We start from the raw sequence: 22,641 nt of genomic DNA, 5'->3' as shown, positions 1-22,641 counted from the left end.
AATTATTGTGATAGTAAATATATATCATACATATATTAAACAAACAAAAGTGTTAGTTTACTTAAATTAATAGAAGACAAAACAGAATTTAATGCAAAAAAATTACCAGAGTTTAAAAATGTCACTTTTTAACATCTCAAGTTTAAGTTTACCAGGGATTTTTAAAGAAATCTAAATTTGTATGTACTTAAGAATGAAGTCTCAAAAATAAAGAAAATATTTACAGATCTATAAGGATAAATAGAGAAGTCCACAATCTCGGAGGGAGATTTCAACATACCACTGTCTTGGTAATTGATATTACAGTAGATTTTTTTAAATTAGGAGAATATACAGGGTTGAAACAACATGATTTATGAACAACCTACTTTTTAGAAAATTATAATTTACTGAACCTGAATAGTCTTGTGATATTAAAGAACTTGAATCAGTTATAAAATGGGCAGTAAAAATATATTCTCATTAAGAAAATTTCAAAGCCCAAAAGGCTCTAACAGAAAATTGTGCTAAACTTCCAGGAACAGGTAATTCTTACACAAACTCTTCCAAAGTGTAGACAAGGAGGAATCTCATTTTATGCATAAATTTGGTATCAAAACCAAACAAAAACAGTATAGAAAAGGAAAAGTACAAGCCATTCTCATTCATGAACGTATGTGCAAGCATCCTAACTTTGACCTGGAACCATATAGGAAATGAGACTCTGGGAGCCATAGTTCAAGTTTACCCAAGTTGACAAGAAAATGATCAAGCACAATGATAGACTTATTTTTTTAAGGCAGAGAAATGATTATTCCAGGCTGGGCACGTTGGCTCACGCCTGTAATCCCAGCACTTTGGGAGGCTGAGGCAGGCGGAATCCAAGGTCAAGAGATTGAGACCAGCCTGGCCAACATGGTGAAATCCTGTCTGTACTAAAAATACAAAAATTAGCAGGGCATGGTGGCACATGCCTGTAGTCCCAGCTACTCAGGAGGCTGAGGCAGGAGAATTGCTTGAACCCGGGAGGTGGAGGTTGCAGTGAGCTGAGATTGTGCCATTGCACTCCAGCCTGGTGACAGAGTGAGACTCCGTCGCCAAAAAAAAAAAAAAAAAAAAAAAGAAATGATTATTCCTCAAGCCACGATAATGGTTGCCCTGGGGGAAGGGATAAGGTTGTGATCATGTGGGGATTTCTCAGAATGGGGGTGCCAGTGTTGAGCAGAGAGGGGATTTACATGGACATTTATAATTATTTGTTATCTTCTACCTATATATTGTACATAATTTTCTGTATATTCATTATATTTCACAACAAAAGAAGAATAAAACATCAAGTTTCAAAGTAATGTGTGAGTATAGGTAAATCTGTGGAAGTTCACACATTCTGTTAATATCTGGAGTAGGTATTGGAGACAGCTGACAGGCAGAGGACATTCTTTTACTCTTCCCTTGTCAATTTGTATAGTGTCTGACTTGTTTTGTTGCACATATATTCTTTTTCTAATTAAAAAACCATAATGAGTCAAAAGTTAATATGACTATAAATAAGTGTATCAAAGACATCTGGTTTTCTTCCATACCCATTTCACGGGAGAACTTAGACTTTTTAGCTGGTTATGTGGCTGTCTACCTAACAGATAATATTTGCAGCTACTCTTGCAGCTAAATGTGGTAATGTAACTGAGTTCTGGCTAATTAGATAAATGGCAGTGTTTTGGAGGACTTTGGAGAAGACTCATTAAAACAGCACTGTTGGCCAGGCATAATGGTTCACACCTGTAATCCTAGCACTTTGGGAAGCCCAGGCAGGGGGATCTGTTTAGCCTAGGAGTTCAAGACCAGCCTTGGCCAGGTGATGAAATTGCATCTCTACAAAAAATAAAGGAATTAGGCTGGGCGCAGTGGCTGAAGCCTGTAATCCCAGCACTTTGGGAGGCCAAGGTGGGTGGATCACCTGAGGTCAGGAGTTCGAGACCAGCCTGGCCAACGTGGTGAAACCCTGTATCTACTAAAAATACAAAAATTAGCTGGGCATGGTGGCACGTGCCTGTAATCCCAGCTACTCACTCAGGAGGCTGAGACAGGAGAATCGCTTGAACCCGGGAGGCGGAGGTTGTAGTAAGGCGAGATCGCACCATTGCTATCCAGCCTAGGTGACAAGAGCAAAACTCCGTCAAAAAAAAAAAAAAAAAGAACTTGCCGCTTATGGTGGTGCACACTTGTAGTCCCAGCTACTTGGGAGGCTGAGGCAGGAGGATCCTTCAAGCCCAGAAGGCCAAGGCTGCAGTGAGCTATGATTGCACCAATATACTCTAGCCTGGGTGATAGAGCAAGACCCTGTCTCTTAAAAAAATTAAATAAAAAATACAAAACAGAATTGGCACATGAGTATACCTCCATCATCATGCTGCCTGGATGCAAAGGTTGGAGTTATAGCAGCTGCCTTGGATCATGAGGATGATGGTGTCACTGTAGGACAGCAACAAGGGAGCTGACAGGGGCCTCACTGAAAACTTTATGAAGCCATCCTGCTACTATTGGACTACCCATCTTCCGATCTCTTTCCCATGAGGGAGAAAAACAATTGATTTATTTGCTTTCCTCTGTTATTTGTAGTTAAACCCAATTCTAATTAACGTAAAAGCAGCAAAGCAAGTCATCCAGAAAGGCAGCAAAGCAAGTCTACCTGCCCATAGAAGGTAGAATTCATGTTTGTGGATCAAATAAAACCTGTCTATGAGATAGGCCCATAGACAGGTTTTATTTGATCTACACAGTTTCTGGGAAAGAAAAATGGATTTGTTTACAATGTTAAACATTAAGAGTCTGCTATGGTCTAAATGTGTTCCCCCTAAGTTCATATGTTGAAATTCTAACCTCTAAGGTGATAGTACTGGAAGGTAGCAGTCTTTTGACTTGATTAGGTCAGGAGGGTGGAGCCCTCATGAATGAGACTAGTGCCCTCATAAAATGGGTCCAAGGGAGCTCCTTTGCTCTCTCCACCATAAGAGGACACAGGGAGAAGGTGCCTTCTATGAACCAGAAAGCAGCCCTTCACCAAACATGGAATCTGCTGGCATGTTGATCTTAGACTTCCTAGCCTCCAGAACTATGAGAAATAAATTTCTGTTCTTTATAAGTTACCCAGTGTATGCTATTTTTACAGAATGGATGAAGATAAAGTCTTAATATAAAAATCCAGATTCCTGGCTGGTCTTGAAAATTCAGAAGATATGACATCCTTGAAGTCTTATGCTATCAGCTGGCCGAAGCTGAATAGTGACTGACTCTTCTGTGTCGGGCATGGGCTTTTCTTAATTATTTCATTCATTCATGATGTATTGTGCTTATATCCACTGGCCTAGAGTTCCCACTATCAATAGTTTACTTATATTTTAGCATAGTTGAATTGTTCTGTTTAACACAATTTTGTATCTTACTTCCTTAATATTAGACAAGTATTTTTTTCCTATGTGAAGGAATCCCATTTTGTTGCTTGGTTCCTTTATGGCTAGGTTGTATTTTGGTTTGTGACAGAATTGATTTCTGTAGACTCTGGGTGATAGCAGAGACATGCTCAGAGAAATAATGATGATGTCAAATAGCACCAAGAGCACCTTAATATTGTCCATGAAAATTCATCCAGAATAAGATCAGGAAGCCTGGGCTAGAGAAACTGGAACTTTTTAGGGTTAATTTTGATAAGAATTGCTACTTAGTTCATGCTTGCACTAATTACAGCCCTTCATATGGAAATAGACTATTCAACAAAAAAAAAACCCTTCAAATTTCAGGTATCTTTGTTCCCATTTTGCTACCAAAACATACAGTGCTTAAAAGGGTAAGTGTAGTAATAATTTCTGATTTTTCCCTCCAGATTTCAATATACTATTTTAATAATGCCATTATATTTTTCACTAATTCAAATAATTACTTTAATAAAGAAAATATGACAAAACATTAAAATGTGGGCGCTTTATTAACTTCAGTACAATTTCTGCCTTCCTGTTCTGTTCTGAATTGCGTAAAGAGGAAAAGGAAAATTGATAATTTAATCAATTGTGGTAGGTGTATAATACATATTGATTAGGCACATGTCTAAATTAGACTTTTTAAACCAAACCAAAGGTTTGCATTTGAAAGAAGATAAACTGCCAAAACATTAAAATCAAATTTATCAAAAACTAATGATTTTAAAGCAAACTGTAATTACAAGAATTGCAGACTCAGAAAGTGATTGTTATTCTTTTGAGAGTTTAAAAGTCTTGCTATTTTCATTCCTCTTAAAAGACCCATTGTTGTTTCTTAACTTTCTTCTGGTTTTCTATTTGAGACATAAATTCATTGCTCTAGTCAGGAAAAGGTGACATGTGCATGCTGAGAAATACTCACTGGACCCCTTGTGGAACTGTTCTGCCATCACACGAACAAATCCATTTATAGCTCACTCTCTGGGGACTCAGGGCACACCTGACAGGTGTGCCAGACAGGCTTTTTTCCCCCCTAAAATGAAAGGTGCTATGATTTTTATTGTTTGGAAAGTGCTCTGAAATATAAGCATCTAAAAGTCAGACTTGTGTTTTAAAGTTTAATATAGGAGGCATTTCTTGTCTCCAGAAACAAGTACACTGATTTACATTATGAAATTTTGTTCATAGAGATGTAATAGGAAATTGAAAGCAAAGTTTACAGCCAATTCTAAATTGAGGATTCCATATTAGATAAGGTTTTACTCTCTCAGTTATTTAAATACCATTACATTTTTACTCAAATATTTTTGAGGTGATTATTACGTATAGGACATTGAGCTATATGTAAGCTATATGTGAGCTAGGTCAAAATGTGATTATTTCACATCAGTTTTTTCAAAGTGAACAAGCTGCTTTGTGTGAATATACTAGCTGTGGAGAAGTTATGCTAGCATAGACTTTAGGACAGAGAAGTATAACTTGCCCTTGTCATCAGTATTTTAAGTGTCTTCTGTGAATATAGCTCTGTACTATGTGCTGGGGAAACAGAGAGATTGAGATATGGGTGCTGCTTCCAAAGACTTTCATTTTTTTTATGTAAAGGGTTGATTTAAGAAAAAAAGAACTCTAAAATATTTCTTGAATAATTACTATCTAAGTTATTTACAGACATGCATTATTTGAGAATATGTGTTTTGATAACAGAGATTAAGAGACTATCATTTCTGCTAGGTATGTGTCCTGAAATTAAGAAAACTGATTATGGAACTTATTTATATTCTGCTTACATTTTATTAAGCTTACCTCTGCTTGAGTGAAAGTTCTTTATACTTTTTATGACAGCGATTATATTCCTTAATCCAAGATTCTTGTTTCTTTAAAGCGTAAAAATGTTATTCTTCTTAAATTCCAATGCTAATGGATAAAAGAAGATTTGCAGCCTCTTGATGTTCGTCATCTACTCCCAGAAAACCAGCAACACAAGGAGAACATGTCCAGGAAATATTTTTGTGTGTGGCACTCCCTGTCAGCTATAAAATTATGAAACCTGGCCAGATGAAGATCGTTTATGCAAATAGCCATTTATAGACTGAGCATCAAACAATGGAATGGCCCATCAATAGCTTGTTTGATTCAGTTAAAAGGGAGAAATAATTGTCATGTTATTTCTGCCTCTATCATGGCTTGATTTGATCTCTGGATTAGAAAATCTTCTGTCCTTATTCAGTATATAAGGTTCATATTGATCCCAAATAACCCCTCTGACATAATTATGTTTGCTGTTTGCAAAAGGGAGGCCATTTGCTGCATGGCAAATGGAGCATGTTGGAGGGATCTAAGCGAATTAACTTGTAATTGGATGATTCTTGGTGAAATTTACAATGGTCACTACGAAGAAGTGACCATTGTAAGGGAAGGGAGTCAAGGATGGGAGAGTGGAGGGGGTATCTGCCTGCAACCAGTAAGTACAGATTCACACGGGAGGACTAGACAAAAAAAGTTGATGTTTGTGACTTAGCTCCTTAGCCCATTCTACTTCAAATTCCTATCAAAGTGCAGTTACGTATTCTTTTATGTTGGACTGATTCATCATGAATGGAATATCTCGTGATAATCTTTTTCTTATTTCCCTCCTCCCCCACTCTTTTTTTTATTTTTAAAAGAATTTTACTTTAAATTCTGGGATACATGTACAGAACGGGCAGGTTTGTTACATAGGTATACGTGTGCCATGGTGCTTTGCTGCACCTATCAACCCATTATCTAGGTTTTAAGCCCCGCATGCATTGGCTATTTGTCCTAATGCTCTCCCTCCCGTTACCCTAGACCCCCTGACAGGTCCTGGTGTGTGTGTGTTCCCCTCCCAGTGTCCATGTGTTCTCATTGTTCAACTCCCACTTAATAAGTGATAATATGTGGTGTTTGATTTTCTGTTGCTGTATTAGTTTGCTGGGGATGATGGCCTCCAGCTTCATCCATGTCCCTGCAAAGGACATGATCTCATTCCTTCTTATGGCTGCATAGTATCCCATGGTGTAGATGTACAACATTTTCTTTATCCAGTCTATCATTGATGGGCATTGGGGTTGGTGCCATGTCTTTGCTATTGTAAATAGTGCTGTATTAAACGTATGTGTGTATGTGTCTTTAGAGTAGAATGGTTTATATTCCTTTGGGTATATACCCAGTAATGGGATGCCTGGGTCAAATGGTATTCCTGGTTCTAGATCCTTGAGGAATTGCCACACTGTCTTCTACAGTGGTTGAGCTAATTTACATTCCTACCAATAGTGTAAAAGTGTTCCGATTTCTCCACAGCCTTGCCAGCATCTATTGTTTCTTGACTTCATAATCGCCATTCTGACTGGCATGAGATGGTATCTCATTGTGGTTTTGATTTACATTTCTCTAATGATTAATGATGTTGAGCCTTTTTCATATGCTTGTTGCCTGCATAAATGTCATCTTCTGAGAAGTGTCTGTTCATATCCTTTGCCTACTTTTTGATGGGATTTTTTTCTTGTAAACTTGTTTAAGTTCCTTGTAGATTCTGGATACTGGACCTTTGTCTAATGGGTAGATTGCAAAAATTTTCTTCCATTCTGTAGGTTACCTGTTCACTCTGATGATAGTTTCTTTTGCTGTGCAAAAGCTCTTAGTTTAATTAGACCCTATTTGTCCATTTTGGCTTTTGTGGCGATTGCTGTTGGCATTTTCATCACGAAATCTTTGCCCATGCCTATGTCCTGAATGGTATTGCCTAGGTTTTCCTCTAGGGTTTTTATGGTTTTTGGTTTTACATTTAAGTCTTTAATCCATCTTGAGTTAATTTTTGTATAATGTGTAAGGAAGGGATCCAGTTTTAGTTTTCTGCATATGGCTAGCCAGTTATCCCAGTACCATTATTAAATAGGGAATCTTTTCCCCATTGCTTGTTTTTGTCAGGTTTGTCAAAGATCAGATGGTTGTAGATGTGTAGTGTTATTTCTGATGTCTCTGTTCTGTTCCATTGGTCTATATGTCTGTTTTGGTACCAGTACCATGCTGTTTTGGTTACTGTAGCCTTGCAGTATAGTTTGAAGTCAGGTAGCATGATGTCTCCAGCTTTGTTCTTTTCACTTAGGATTGTCTTGGCTATACAGGCTCTTTTTTGGTTCCATATGAAATTTAAAGTAGTTTTTTCTAATTCTGTGAAGAATGTCAATGGTAGTTTGATGGGAATAGCATTGAATCTGTAGATTAATTTAGGCAGCATGGCCATTTTCATGATATTGATTCTTCCTATCCATGAGCATGAAATGTTTTTACATTTGTTTGTGTCCTCTCTTATTTACTTGAGCAGTGGTTTGTAGTTCTCCTTCAGGGTCCTTCACATTCCTTGTTAGCTGTATTCCTAGGTATTTTATTCTCTCTGTAGCAATTGTGAATAGGAGTGTATTCTTAATTTGGCTCTCTGCTTGTCTATTGTTGGTGTGTAAGAATGCTTGTGATTTTTGCACATTGACTTTGTATCCTGAGACTTTGCTGAGGTTGTTTATTAGCTTAAAGAGTTTTTGGGCTGAGGTGATGGGGTTTTCTAAATATAGAATTATGTTATCTGCAAACAGACAGTTTGACTTCCTCTCTTCCTATTTGAATACGCTTTATTTCCTTCTGTTGCCTGATTGCCCTGGCCAGAACTTCCAATACTATGTTCAATAAGACTGGTGAGAGAGAGCATCCTTGTTTTGTGCTGGTTTTCAAAGGGAATGCTTTCAGCTTTTGCCCATTCAGTATGATATTGGCTGTGGGGTTGTCATAAATAGCTATTATTATTTTAACATATGTTCCATGTATACCTACTTTATTGAGGGTTTTTAATATCAAGGGATGTTGGATGTTATAGAAGGCCTTCTCTGCATCTATTGAGATAATCATGTGGTTTTTGTCATTGGTTTTGTTTATGTGATGGATTACATTTATTGATTTGCGTATGTTGAACCAGCCTTGCATCCCAGGGATGAAGCCGACTTGATCGTGATGGTTAAACTTTTTGATGTGCTGCCGGTTTGCTTAGCAGTATTTTATTGAGGATTTTTGCATTGATGTTCATCAGGGATATTGGCCTGAAGTTTTCTTTTTTTGTTGTGTCTCTGCCAGGTTTTGGTATCAGGATGATGCTGCCCTCATAAAATGAGTTAGGGAGGAGTCCCTCCTTTTCAATTGTTTGGAATAGTTTCAGAAGGAATGGTACCAGCTCCTCTCTGTACATCTGGTCCTGGGCTTTTTAATTTAATTTAATTTTATTTAATTTTATTTTATTTTATTTTATTTTATTTTTTTGGTTGGTAGGCTGTGTATTATTGCCTCAATTTCACAACTTGTTATTGGTCTATTCAGGGATTCAGCTTCTTCCTGGTTTAGTCTTGGGCCTCCTCACCCAATCTTAAAGTTTTCCATATAATATATGTATATATTATATATATATATATATTTTTTTTTTGAGATGGTGTCTTGCTCTGTCATTAGGCTGCAGTGCAGTGGCACGATTTCAGCTCACTGCCACCTCTACTTCCTGGGTTCAAGCGATTCTTCTACCTCAGCCTCCCGAGTAGCTTGACTAGAGGCACGCGCCACCATGCCCAGCTAATTTTTTGTATTTTTTGTAGAGACAGGGTTTCACTATGTTGGCCAAGATGGTATTGATCTCTTTACCTTATGATCCTCCCGCCTCGGCCTCCCAAAGTGCCAGGATTACAGGCGTGAGCCACCGCACCCAGCCTTCTCCATATTTTCACTTGTGAAGTTGCTTGGGAATTGTTCTCTAGATGGGTCATATATTACATAGTAGATCTTAAATTCCACAAGGTTGTGGACTCTGCCCTGCTTTTCTGGCATTTCCTCTGGAGAGTTTTTCTCAGTCAATGCATACAAAGCAATCCATTTGGAGCTAATCTTTGAACCAACTTAGTAAAGCATCAAGAAACCAGTTAGAAATGTGTTCTCATTAACATCTAGCAAATATTGGAAATAGTGGTACCCACATTTTAGGATGCTGTGAAGTGGCAGGTTAAGGGAGGTTCATCATGATGATTTGGGAGATTTCTCATTGCTTAACATGTCACTCTGTTTTTTACAAAAAGCAATTATTCCTATTGAACTAATAAACGAGCTAGCTTTGAATGTTGTAGTGGTAGTGTATTCTCTCTTCTATTTCAGCTGTACATATTATTTCCACTTATTTTCCCCCAGAAACCTGTGAAGTAAATAAAGACTCTTTAATTGAATTCACAGGAGTGTGTCATAGGTTTATAGGGGTGGATGGACAGAACATCACCACGTCATTCAGTTGACAGTGGTGGCATTTCTCCCAGGTGCCAGGATAGAAACAGACCCATCAAAAAGCAGCTCCAGCAATATTCCCTTTTGGTTGGTGTGTTACCTGAGAACATTTGAAAGTCACAAGCTGGAGAAAGAAATGCTTTCTTTTTTATGCGTGAAGGGGAGTGAGAAAGCAGTTGAAGACTTGATATTAATAGTTATACCTCCATGAAATGGACCTTGCAAAATGTTATCTTTTTACTTGGGAAAAACTATTAATAAAAGGAGGGGGATTGGTTTTAATGCAAAATGACAGTGACTTTTGGGTTGGAAGCACTAACCTTGAAAGGTTTTACAAGAATGGACTTTGTTTGGATGAAGGTCTCTGTTTTTTCTTTGTTTGTTTGTTTCTAAACAATTTTCCAGCAGGACATATCTCTTCACTCCCTCTATTCTCAGAGGGTTTCTAATATGTCACTCCATTGTAATGCCTTGGTTTTTAGTCAGCTGATTGCCATTTTAATATAGTGGGGAAATGTGTCTGTAATTTGAAATGTAGATATTATACCAGAAGATTTCCATGCCAGTAGTCCATATGAATTATTTGAAGCAATTGATCAAGTACATACCTCCACTTCTAAGTGTGAGCAAAAGTTCTGAGAAGGAATTTAGAGGAAAGATATATTTTATTCTAGTAAACAGTTTGCAAACTGGGGAGAAATAGCCCTCAGCTTAAACTGAAGGTGCATTTCAGAGAACAAAAGCAGGGTTTGTCTGGCTTTTATAGAGAAAGTTCCCATTTAGGTTTTCAGTCAGGTCCTCCTATGAAAAATGAAAGATTAGAACTTGCTTAGTGCAGATTGGTTGATGCAGCTGAGTTCTGATTGGTTGATGCAGGCCACAGCCTACTGGTTGATTCAGGTAACATGGGCAAGAACAGTTAATTATGAAAGTTTCAAAGTTAAGCAGTTGTATGGCTTTTCTGGGAACTCAGAGTATGTGCGTAACCTCTAGTCAGCAAATGGCCACTTGGTTCTATTTTAAATTTAGGCCCCGTTTACCACTCAGGATTCATCTTGAGGGATTGACTTTTTCAGGTTCACATAGCCATCTCCTTCTTATAGCATATGCTAAAGAAATGTAAATTAATTAATTTGAAGGTCATGTAAATCTCATAAACATCAATATTTTTTCATACCTTCAATAAAGAAGGAGCAGAGAAGGAAATGTGGGGATCATGCCTACATTGTCGTATCTTTTTCTTTTCATCTTGAGGCTCTCCTTAAAGCAAGAAATAGGAAGTAGTGAGGAGGTAATGGGAATAGTAAACTGTTCTGGGAGAAGCTGATGCATTTAAACTAAGTCTTCACTTGGGCAGTGGCAACCACCAGTGACTTTCACAATCACCAGGTCCACGCAGGTCTCCAGGGAGAGTTGCAAAACTCACAAAGATAAATTAAAATTTCCTTCCTTCCTTCCTTCCTTCCCTCCCTCCCCCCTCTTCTTCCTTCCCTCCCTGCCTCCTTGCTTCTCTCTCTCTTTCCTTTTTCCTTCCTTCCTTCCTCTTTCTTTCCTTCCCTCTCTCCTTCTCTCCCTTCCCCCTTTTCTTCCTGCTGTCTTGTTAATAATTCCTTCCCTTGCATTTTCTCAGTTTAACATATTGTAGGGCTTATTTGGGGAAATATTTGTCAGCCAGGCCCTCACCTTTATGGGTTAGTGCTTTTCTCTCATTTTCCCCATCCTCTTCAATCTAATTTTCTAAGGAATGAAATCACTTGAATTAACAATGCAGCACTCCTCCCACCTCACTTTTGGGATTTAACGTGTACCCCCATGGAGCTGCTAATTCCATGGAGAATGCATCTCACTTGGCACAGAAAATCCCCTAAATTGCAAAGCATCAAATAATAAGAGTTTTCCTGTGATCAAGAATGTAAAACCTGCTAGAAAAATTAATATGTTCATCAAAGTTAATGATTATTGAAACATATTCTTAGCTGCATGATTGTTTTCTTGTACCCTGATTCGCTGGATGTAGACTACAGTTTTTTTTTTTTTCATTTATCCCCTCTAGGGATTATCATCAGCATTAGGTTTAAAGCATAGTTTTACAAATGTTTGCTTTTAAAATTCCTCAGTGTTTAAGGAGTTCTTACTGAATGGTGTTGCTAGACTTTTTCTAGCTGAGTAAGCTTTTTTCCTTACTAACTCATATCGGTAAATTTGTTCACAAAAGTAGAAACATTGTTTATCTATAATAAACATCTCTGACAGCCATAGCCATCACTAGAGCAGTGCACTTTTATGGAGATTATTCTATTTTTAGGGTTGCTGACCTTTTGCTTTTTTATTAGTTGCTATAGTGATGATCTGAGCTCTGCTTAATAGAGCTTTACAAAAATGATGACGATCAATAAGCTTGTTAATGCTAATGTTTATATTGATGGTTCCCAATAACACGTATCAAAATAAAATTTAGTCATGTAAATGTATTCAATAGTGGAATTGTGTATTTAAAAACACATTTTAAATAGATGTTTATGTAAGATGCAGGAGATTAAATGCATTCTGTGGCTTTTTTAGAAAAACTAGAATACCTTTGTGCAGACATAAAAATATGGAGACAGTTTGAAAGATCATTGTGAAATACACAATAAAATCATTTTATAACAGCAAACTTCAGAAGTTGGAAGTACCATGGCTAATGATTACTAAAGCAAAGTCAAGTCAGATAATTCTTTTAGTACCTATTCTAAGAACACTCTAGACCAATTTCTCCTCATATGCACCTGTATAACTACTAATGATTTCAGAGGAATTCCGAAACACTCAGGGGAAGAAAAGTTGGTAATCAGTTAAAATTCATCAGGCAAAGTAGCAGAACAGCACAGATTATGATTGTTTCTGAAGTTCACTTAACAATTTTAAATCTTTTACTTACTGATAGTAGATAAACTACTATCTTTGGCATTATAGTGAAATTTCTATGAACATATTTGTGAGGAATTTGATTCTTTTTCCTTCAGAATTAAATAATATTTGTTTTCAAATGATAGTCATGTATTTTTTGACACATTGTAGGTAAAGTGCAAGAACGTCTAAGATATTAAGCTCTTTAGCATTGTCAGTGCAAAGAGGACATCTGGGGAATGGCGAAACTATCAAGGCCCGTTATCATTGCAATTTGTTTAGATGCTAAGGTGCTGGTGTCAGGCTATTGCTTTCCAAGCATAGTCTCCCATTCTTTCTCTGTCCTGTGAAGAATCATCTGGGGAGGCAGTTTGCCAAAGGTTCACAGCAAGAAGATGGTAGCCCACAGGTGGAAGTGGTTTCTCTCTCTCTAGAACCTGGATTCCTCTCCTTCTCCTTGATGTTTTGAGAACCTAAGTCTCCTCAATTCTGCTCCCATAGTCTATCAAATATGCTCTAAGATTTATTAAAAACAAAAATCAACACCACAGTAGTAGGACAAGGGGATGAAATGGGATTGATGCAGAGGCTATCTTTAGTCAACGAAAAGGAAATGAACAATGTGTCAGTTTCAAGTGTCAAAATAACTTCTTTGAAAAACACAGGAAATTATCTGTCATCATAGATTTTTCATGTATCACTTTTTTTCTAAATTAAAAAAAGATTTCTTAAATGCAAGATGAAGTTTAAGCAAAAAAATTGGCTTCATGTGTTTTTAAAATTAGAATCACAAATTTAATTATATCCTTATGTTACTTGGTTTCAATGATCACATTTATTTTTCTAAAATGAAAAGTCTTGTCTCTTATAGGAATACCACTAGTAGAACTTTTAGTGATTCTGTCATTTGAGAACTATTTACTGATCATCTACTATGTGTCAGGCATCATTGTAAACACTGGACATATGGCTGGGAACAAAGCAGGCAAACTTCTTCCTCTCCCAAAGCTTATGTCCTCTGGAGGGAATTGGGTAATCAATAAATGAGTATATGATGTGTCAGGTGGTGATCAGAGCTAGGAATTAAAATCAAGCAGGACAAGGGTCTTGAGAGTGTACAGGGAATGGGAAATAAGTGCTATTTTAGGTAAGGTTGTCAGCCAACACCACGGTCTCTCAACTGTCTTCTTGCATTAGGTTTCTAATTGGCCTATTCACTTTTATTCTTGCTTCTCTAGTGTCTATTCACACAGCGGCCACTCAGAATAAAAGTTAGATCGTGTCTCTCACCTACCAAAACCCTGAAACAACTTTTTAGAATAAAATTCACAGTCCTTTCCTTAATCCTTTTCATCCCACCATCACTCCTTCTCTCTTCCCTGCTTTTTTTTTTTTTTGTAGCACCATTCTTTCTTGCTTTTGTGTTAAACATCTGTTTAGTAGATGAAAGAGAACATATATGACTCAAGAACAGGAATTTGGGCTCTTTCCTCACCATTGTATCTCCAGTACCTGGAATAGCAGCAACACATTGCAAGAGCCCAATAATTATTTTGGCATGAAAGAATGAATGTACATGCTTTAAAAGAGGACTGCTGTGGCCAGGCACGGTGGCTCACGCCTGTAATCCCAGCACTTTGGGAGGCTGAGGTGGGTGGATCACCTGAGGTCAGGAGTTTGAGACCAGCCTGGCCAACATGGTGAAACCCTGTCTCTATAAAAATAGAAAAATTAGCCGGGCATGGTGGTGGGCACCTGTAATCTCAGCTACTCAGGAGGCTGAGGCAGGAGAATGGCTTGAACCTAGGAGGTGGAGGTTGCAGTGAGCCCAGATTGCACCACTGCACTCCAGCCTGGGTGATAGAGTGAGACTCCATCTCAAAAAAAAAAAAAAAAAAAAAAAAGTGTACTGCTGAATAATGGAGGGAAAATAGTAGACAGAAAAGAGTGAAATGCTTCAGAGATCCTAAAACAGATCCCATGTGCTAGTTTTCATTATCCTAATCATATTTCTTATTGTCGCCTGCCATAACCATTCCTAGCTGCAGCCTAATCTCATTTCTTTTTCTCCATCTTTGCTTATACCACAGAGAGCCTTTACCAATGAACATAAGTGCATACTGTGTAGCTGAATATTCTGGATGTGAAATTTTGGTGATTGCAATTCCAATTCCAAAAATACTTAAAATGGTTTGATTTATGGTCATGTTCTTTCTTCTTTAAACTGTAGCATCACCAAATGCCCCAAAACTTGGACCCATGGAGCTGGCCATCATTATTACTGTGCCTGTTTGCCTCCTGTCCATAGCTGCGATGCTGACAATATGGGCATGCCAGGGTCGACAGTGCTCCTACAGGAAGAAAAAGAGACCGAATGTGGAGGAACCACTCTCTGAGTGCAATCTGGTAAATGCTGGAAAAACTCTGAAAGATCTGATTTATGATGTGACCGCCTCTGGATCTGGCTCTGGTATGTTACCATTGTCCATTTTTTTAAAATAAGAAAACACTTTATTTAAAAGTAAATAAAAACTTTTTAACAAAAAGGGCCCAAATATTATGAATTCCGTCTTGAAAGGATACATGGTGAGCTCTGGTATAGGAACTCCTTTTAGTACCTGAGGAAGAGAAAAACCATCGTGGCCTATAGAATTAAGTCTTCTCAGTTGCTTTTTGTAGCTTCAGGTGTTCAGATTCTTACATTCACTTTCCTTCAGAATTTATTTCTGAAGCAAAAAAGCAATTTCCCTTCTCTCCTCCCTGCTTCCCCCCATTATGGTTACTAACAATCACTGTTGCTTTGTTGATAATGTTTTATGGACACAAAAGAGTTAGGGTTGTAGTATTTAAGGTGTTGAGTTCTGAGGGAAAGATGTTGGTTATACAAAGTAGTGTTCTTTGAGCACTTTTGCTTGTGGTTATGAGCATTTTCAGAATCTATAGACACCCTCTGAGATGTGTGTGAAGCTAACAGAGAACTCACCTGAAATTAAATCAAGAATATGTTCTTAAAGCAAAGAAACAGAAGATTAAAGAGAGCAGTGCAGCATTCCTGTGCTGGCTTTTGCTGGCTATGGTTACATACATGACTGTCTTCCTCTTTAATGGAACTCCAGAACCCCAGGTAAAGCGTTCAAAGTACCAGGCTGTATTATAGCCTAAATGAGCCTTTCTCACAACACAAAGCATTTGAAGGTTTTTTATTTTTATTTTTATTTTTTATTTTTTTATCTTTTGGCAGGAGGTTGGGGGAGTGGGGGGACAGTTTTCCCCAGAATAACAAACTCCCTAAAATGGTAGGGGATTCCATATATATATATATATATATATATATATATATATATATATATATATATATATCCAGAAATCCTGCCAGCTCATGGTTTATGGAAATATGAACAAGAGTAACCCTAGGTGAGCCACTTCAGAGGCCCCTGCATCTCTTCTTGTTTTGGAAGGATCATTAAGATAGTAGCCCAACATTTTGAAGAACTCCCTTGCCAGTGGCTTTCGGGAAAATCCAGGCAGTAACAATTAACAGAGGTAGGCAACAGAGGGGTGATAACATCTCTATGTGCATCCATATTTAGCATGAAGCCGCTTTGGATTCATCAGAAAGGAAAAGCATAATCAAACCCAGATAGTTCGCTCCTTCTGGGGCAAAATCACCTGGCCTCCCACTGACGAAGACTAAATGTTTACACCATCACTGTACACATTAGGTAGCATCTTTCAAAGGAAGAATACTGGTAAGAAAATCCCCAAACTGCAAAGTTTTAAAAACCGGAATTTAAATTAAAATAAATTATTGGCTAGATGACTGGCACCTTCCTTCCTTCCTTCCTTCCTTCATCTCCTTCCTTCCTTTGTCTCCTTCCTTCGTCTCCTTCCTTCCTTCCTTCATCTCCTTCCTTCCTTCCTTCCCTCCCTCCCTCCCTTCTTTCTTTCTCTTTCTTTCTCTCTCTCGTTCTTTCTTTTTCTTTTTCTTTTCCTTTCTTTCTTTCTCTCTCTCTTTTCCTTCCTTCCTTCCTTCCTTCCTTCCTTCCTTCCTTCCTTCCTTTCTTTCTTTCTTTCTCTCTTCTTCTTTTTTTTTTTTTTTCCAGAATCTCACCCTGTTACCTAGGCTGGAGTGCAGTGGTGCTGTCTTGGCTCACTGCAACCTCTCCCTCCTGGATTCAAGTGATTCTCCTACCTGAGCCTCCTAAGTAGCTAGAATTACAGGTGTGCCCCACTACACCTGGCTAATTTTTGCATTTTTAGCAGAGATGGGGTTTCACCATGTTGGCCAGGCTGGTCTCAAACTCCTGAACTCAAGTGATCTGCCTGCCTTGGCCACCCAAAGTGCTGAGATTACAGGTGTGAGCCACTGCACCTGGCCACATTTTTCTTTAAAATTAAAACTTGTTGATATTCAATACTGTTTCCTTCTTTGACTCTGACACTTTGAGGCCCACTGTGCCTTGATTTCTTGAATATTGACAACATTCTAGGCACAGAGACCTCTGATTTATGGCAAGTTTCTGAAACCTTATATAATTTCTTTATAAGGTTCAGGAGGTTAAATAACTCTCTGCTTAATCGCCATCCCCAAAAACATTTTAATTTATCTGAAGATGTTAGATAAAAACGTGCATTTTGGAACTATTCCTTAAATACATTTAAGATAACCAAAGATTTTCCTTTCAATTGAAAGCAATTCAGATTTTAATGCTAGAGACTGGGATTTAGTTTGAGAAAGTAGTCATGGGCTAGGGCAGAAATCAAAAATTAATGTTACATTTTCTGGTGTTTTTTGCATGTTTAAACCTAAATCTGGAATTACTGATTCTGGACTCTCTCGTTTTCAAATTATTCTAAGATCTCTCATTTAAAAAAAAAAAAGTAGTAAATGTACCCAAGCATGGATGATTTCTTTAAATACCAATCTGAAAGAGCTTTAGGCATTTTTTCCCCAAAGCCAGTTGCATACGTTTGGCAGTGACCAGTGGCTGAAAGTAACAGAAGGCCTCCCTGCCTTTGATAATCAGAGAATGGGTGTATCCGCAGTGAGGCTTCAGTCATAAAAGCTCACCTGTAGGGAGGGGATTGGAGGAGGGGGGAGTCTGATTCCCTCTGCTTTTCTTAATTGGCCAGTAACTTTAAATGTGAGACAGTTTTGTCAGATGCTGAGGAACAAAAACTGTGAAGCGTATTCTTGACCTGGTCAGGGACAAATTTCAAAGACATGCATAATGCCTGCAAGAGGGGAAAATGGACTGATGAGAAATGATGGTGTCTCAGATGGCTTCCAAGAAACTGGGTAGGTTGCTGCTTTTCTCTTGTGGTGTAACAATTCTGACTGATGGTGACATTATTGAAAGCTAACCTTCTACAACCCCTGGTTAAAAGATTGAAATGAACCTACAGGGAGAAGCAGAAATCCATGTATCTTCAAATGAAATGTCTAGGTGCATAACAGAAGAATTAGATTCATTTTGGTGGTTGCTTTGAAAGATACCAAAGCAAATTTTATTGAGTTTTAATGTCTCAATTTAATTGCTGTCTCGAGTACTTTATATATTGTTGTCTTACTTTGTTCCTGATCTGCACCACTGATTATGTACTTGATTAATTTGCAGTTTGAAAGCATAAGCTTATCTAGCTCTCCATCCATTTGTTGTGTTTTGGGTAGTGCTGGTTGTTGGTAGTGATGTTTCTGTGAGTGTGCATGTATGTATGTGGATAAGACTATAGGTTAGCAGGAGGAAGGGAGAGACTGAGATTGAGATTTGGCCTAATAATTGTTAGCATAACTTTTAGTGTGTGGTCAAGTAGTAAAATTGATTGTTGCCTGCAAAAACAGTCCAGGCTGGTTGCAGTGGCTCACGCCTGTAATGCCAGCACTTTGGGAGGCCGAGGCAGGTGGATCACTTGAGGTCAGGAGTTCGAGACCAGCCTGGCCAACATGGTGAAACCTCTTCTCTACTAAAAATACAAAAATTAGCCGGGTATGGTGGTGCACACCTGTAGTCCCAGCTACTCAAGGGGCTGATGTGGGAGAATCGCTTGAACCTGGGAGGTGGAGATAGTAGTGAGCTGAGATCATGCCACTGCACTCCAGCCTGACAGAGCAAGACTCCATCTCAAAAAACAAACAAACAAACAAACAAAAAAAACAAACCAACAAACAAAAACAGTCTTATAGTTTGCTTCTAGACAGGAACAGTTTGCACTGAAGATCAGTGTTTCAGTTCTAGGTCTGCCTCTCACTAGCAGCATAATCCTGGGAAAGACTTTGATTATCGAGGGGCCTCAGTTTTGCCATCTCTAAAATGATAGGGTTGAACCAGATAATTTCAAAATAACTTTCTGCCTGTAGGGTTTTGTGACTAATTGTTGAGATCCGTAACAGCAGATTTGTAGTCTGTGCTTATTTAGCCTGTGCTTATATGTCCATATAAGAACATATGAATGAACAGTGACTAGTTTTAGGTGCAGGGACCAAAGCCCCCGCAAGACAGGGTCATTGCTATGAGGGTTCCCTAGCTGTCTGAGTACAAAAACAGTAACTAAATGTGACTTTTCAGAATAAATGTAGACTGTAACCTCTTTAACTATTTTTCCTTTGATTTTAAGAGTAATAAATATCAATTGTGGAAATTAAGAAAATGTGGAAAATTAGAAAGAAGACTATCATAACTCACCCCGGTTTCACCAAGAGAAATAACCATCATAACATTTAGCATGTTTCCTTTTGAGTCTTATTTTCTGTGCATATTTTGAATAGCTAGATACACTTATATGTATAAGAATAAAATGTACTATGCTGTTTTTATTTAATATTATAGCAAAAGTATTTTTTCATGTTATTAAATACTTCTTCATAAGCATCATCATTATTATTGGCTCTGAGTAAGCCATCCTAAGATTAACATAATGTTAACCATTATTGAACATGTAATATGCCAGATACTGTGCTAGGTGCTGAAAATGCTTATTAATTCTCATATCATCTCTACGAGATGCGTAATATTGATTATCCCCAGTTTTTCAGATGAAGAAGCTGAAGCGCAGACAGGTGAAATAACTTGTGCATGATTACCAGGTGGCAGAGCTGAAATCTGAATCCGCCTGTGCTCTGAATCTCTGCACTTTATTTCACAATTATTCCATTACCTGACACTTTTACTTATTTTATTCCTATAAATAATAATAAGATATTAAACATCTTGACATAAATGTTTCTACATTTTGCATTAAGTATTTGCGACAGAATTCTAGAGGTGGAGTTAGTAGTTCAAAGAATATAAGCATTATACATACATTCAGGATATGTTTTCTTTGAAAATTTTTTTTTGTTCTGCAGAAAATATTCATTTGATATCTTATTTGACTATATCTTGCTTTTAGTATAATATCATTATCTCACATGATCATTTTATTTAATTCTTCACTTTCCAGTTTCAGCTTGGTTTTGAAAAAATTCACAAATAATTATTTGGCTCTTCCAGTTGTACCAGGAACCATACATTTTATTTTAGAGGCTAACACTTCTTTTTTTTTTTTGCTTTTACTCTTGTGTACTTAGTAACCTGACTGGCTTTGATGGGCAAATGAAGGAGATTTGCAGCAATTCTTGGAAATCAGATATCTGCAGCAGCAGGCTATGTTCAAAAAATTTTTACTTGTGAATACGACAAGACAAATTCATATTCATAATTTGAAGTATTTTTTTCAGCATGCTTTGACATTAAATAAGTTTGCTATAATGGTACTTATTCCTTCAAAATAGATAAAATTATTAAAGCATTTAAATGTTTGCTTTTTTAAAATCTGAAAACAGTGATTATTGAGAGTTCTTTTCTGACATTTGTGTTTAATTATCAATTCCATCTTTTCTTTGGGTAGGTCTACCTCTGTTGGTTCAAAGGACAATTGCAAGGACGATTGTGCTTCAGGAAATAGTAGGAAAAGGTAGATTTGGTGAGGTGTGGCATGGAAGATGGTGTGGGGAAGATGTGGCTGTGAAAATATTCTCCTCCAGAGATGAAAGATCTTGGTTTCGTGAGGCAGAAATTTACCAGACGGTCATGCTGCGACATGAAAACATCCTTGGTTTCATTGCTGCTGACAACAAAGGTATTTCCAATCTGACTGTGTTCAACAAGTAAAAAATGCTGTCTAGAGCGAGACTCTGTCTCAAAAAAAAAATGTTGTCTAGTATCAGATAAGAAAAAATAAATTTATCTCTTCTTCTTTTTTTTTTTCTTTCTTTTTTTTTTTTTTGAGATGTAATCTGGCTCTGTCACCCAGGTTGGAGTGCAGCGGCTCAATCTCGGCTCACTGCAAGCTCCGCCTCCCGGGTTCACGCCATTCTCCTGCCTCAGCCTCCCAAGTAGCTGGGACTACAGGTGCCTGTCACCACGCCCAGCTAATTTTTTTCCATTTTTTAGTAGAGACGAGGTTTCACCGTGTTGGCCAGGATGGTCTTGATCTCCTGACCTCGTGATCTGCCCGCCTCGGCCTCCCAAAGTGCTGGGATTACAGGCGTGAGCCACCGCACCCAGCCCATCTCTTTGTTTTAAGAAAGTCTATATGAAAGTCTAATTTATATAAAATCCTTTCCTCTTTCCCACGGATAAAAGTACATAACCATACAATGAAGCAGGGCAAATGAGTGATGGGAAATCATGATGTCCAGATAGCCAGGGCGGTGCTTAAAATGTTTGCTGACTGGTTTGGTGCAGGAACCAACTAATCAGAACGGAAGCCTCAAGTGGAACAGAATCCTGGAGAACTCTGCCACGCCAGGTTTACCCATTAGTTGCTGCTTGGTCATGAAGAGATATGGAGGCATCTGGGTGTCTAGGGCAAAGGAGTATCATTGGAACTTTTTGTTTGTTTTATTGAGACAGAGTCTCGCTATGTTGCCCAGGCTGGAGTGCAGTGGCACAATCTCAGCTCACTGCAACCTCCGCCTCCTGGGTTCAAGCGATTCTCCTGCCTCAGCCTCCCAAGTAGTCCCAAGTAGCTGGAACTACAGGTGCCTGCCTCCACGCCTGGCTAATTTTTGTATTTTTAGTAGAGACAGGGTTTTCACTATGTTGGCCAGTCTGGTCTTGAACTCCTGACCTCGTATATCCACCCCCCTCGGCCTCCTAAAGTGCTGGATTTACAGGCTTGAGCCACCCCGCCTGGCCCGGGAGTTTTGAATAGCAGCTATTTACCAACCGGGACAGAAATATTTCAATATTTTAATAACCAATACAGACATACCAATTAATACTAGCTGAATGTTCAACTTTGTTAGGGCTGTATTTTTCATCCGTATGACAGCCTTCATCTTCAAGACTCAAATTTTCTGAAAATATTATCTCTTTTGATTGTATTAGAATGCTGGCAAGTGAGACAATTTTAGTGAACTTTTCTATTAATGTTACTTTGAGCACGATTTGTATCTTGAGACCACCATTAACGGTGCCAAGTAGTGTTTGTTATTTTTTGACTTTCATGGAGCAAGTCAGAGCATCAGCTTTCTGATATTTAAAATAAGTACTCATAAATTATTGTACCCATGCTTGTGTAATCACAGATTCGATATAAAATTCGTTGATTATCTATGCTTTTTCTCTTCTTTTTTACGAAATTGTTACTCATCTAACTGTTCGTTAGTGCCCCTAATAGGTAACAAAAGTGAGGAAACCTTGATTCAGTCAACTTTTAAACTTTATCTCCAGTTAGTAATACTCATGAAGAACTTTATGGTAGAGTCAAGATTGTAACCCCAATCTAAAAAAGGGTTAAGACAAATTATCTATTAATGTCAAGAATCCACCATTGCCTGTGAAAATTCAGAACCTATAGTTAATTTTATCTAATATAAACTTAATCATAAAAGTACTCATCATTAATTGGATGGAAAAAGAGAGGCTTAGCATTTAGCATACATTTTGGCCATAATTATGTTTACTGATGATTTGCCATTTCTGATTTGCTAAGC

At 37.9% G+C, this 22,641-nt stretch overlaps 1 protein-coding gene across 1 annotated transcript in view; it reads left to right on the top strand.

The window, feature by feature from the left end:
- The window catches only part of ACVR1C (activin A receptor type 1C), an 87,593-nt gene that overhangs the window by 50,964 nt on the left and 13,988 nt on the right, over nucleotides 1–22,641 (top strand). Inside the window, exons 3-4 of the mRNA XM_031008924.3 lie at nucleotides 14,893–15,132; nucleotides 20,550–20,780. Of these exons, the coding sequence (XP_030864784.1) occupies nucleotides 14,893–15,132; nucleotides 20,550–20,780 (471 nt within the window). The remainder of the gene's footprint in view (nucleotides 1–14,892; nucleotides 15,133–20,549; nucleotides 20,781–22,641) is intronic.

The sequence above is a fragment of the Gorilla gorilla genome, chromosome 11 (assembly GCF_029281585.2).
Source record: "Gorilla gorilla gorilla isolate KB3781 chromosome 11, NHGRI_mGorGor1-v2.1_pri, whole genome shotgun sequence".
Taxonomy (NCBI): domain Eukaryota; kingdom Metazoa; phylum Chordata; class Mammalia; order Primates; family Hominidae; genus Gorilla; species Gorilla gorilla.
The sequence above is the reverse complement of the archived record's forward strand: the minus strand, read 5'-3'. Positions and strand labels throughout refer to the sequence as shown.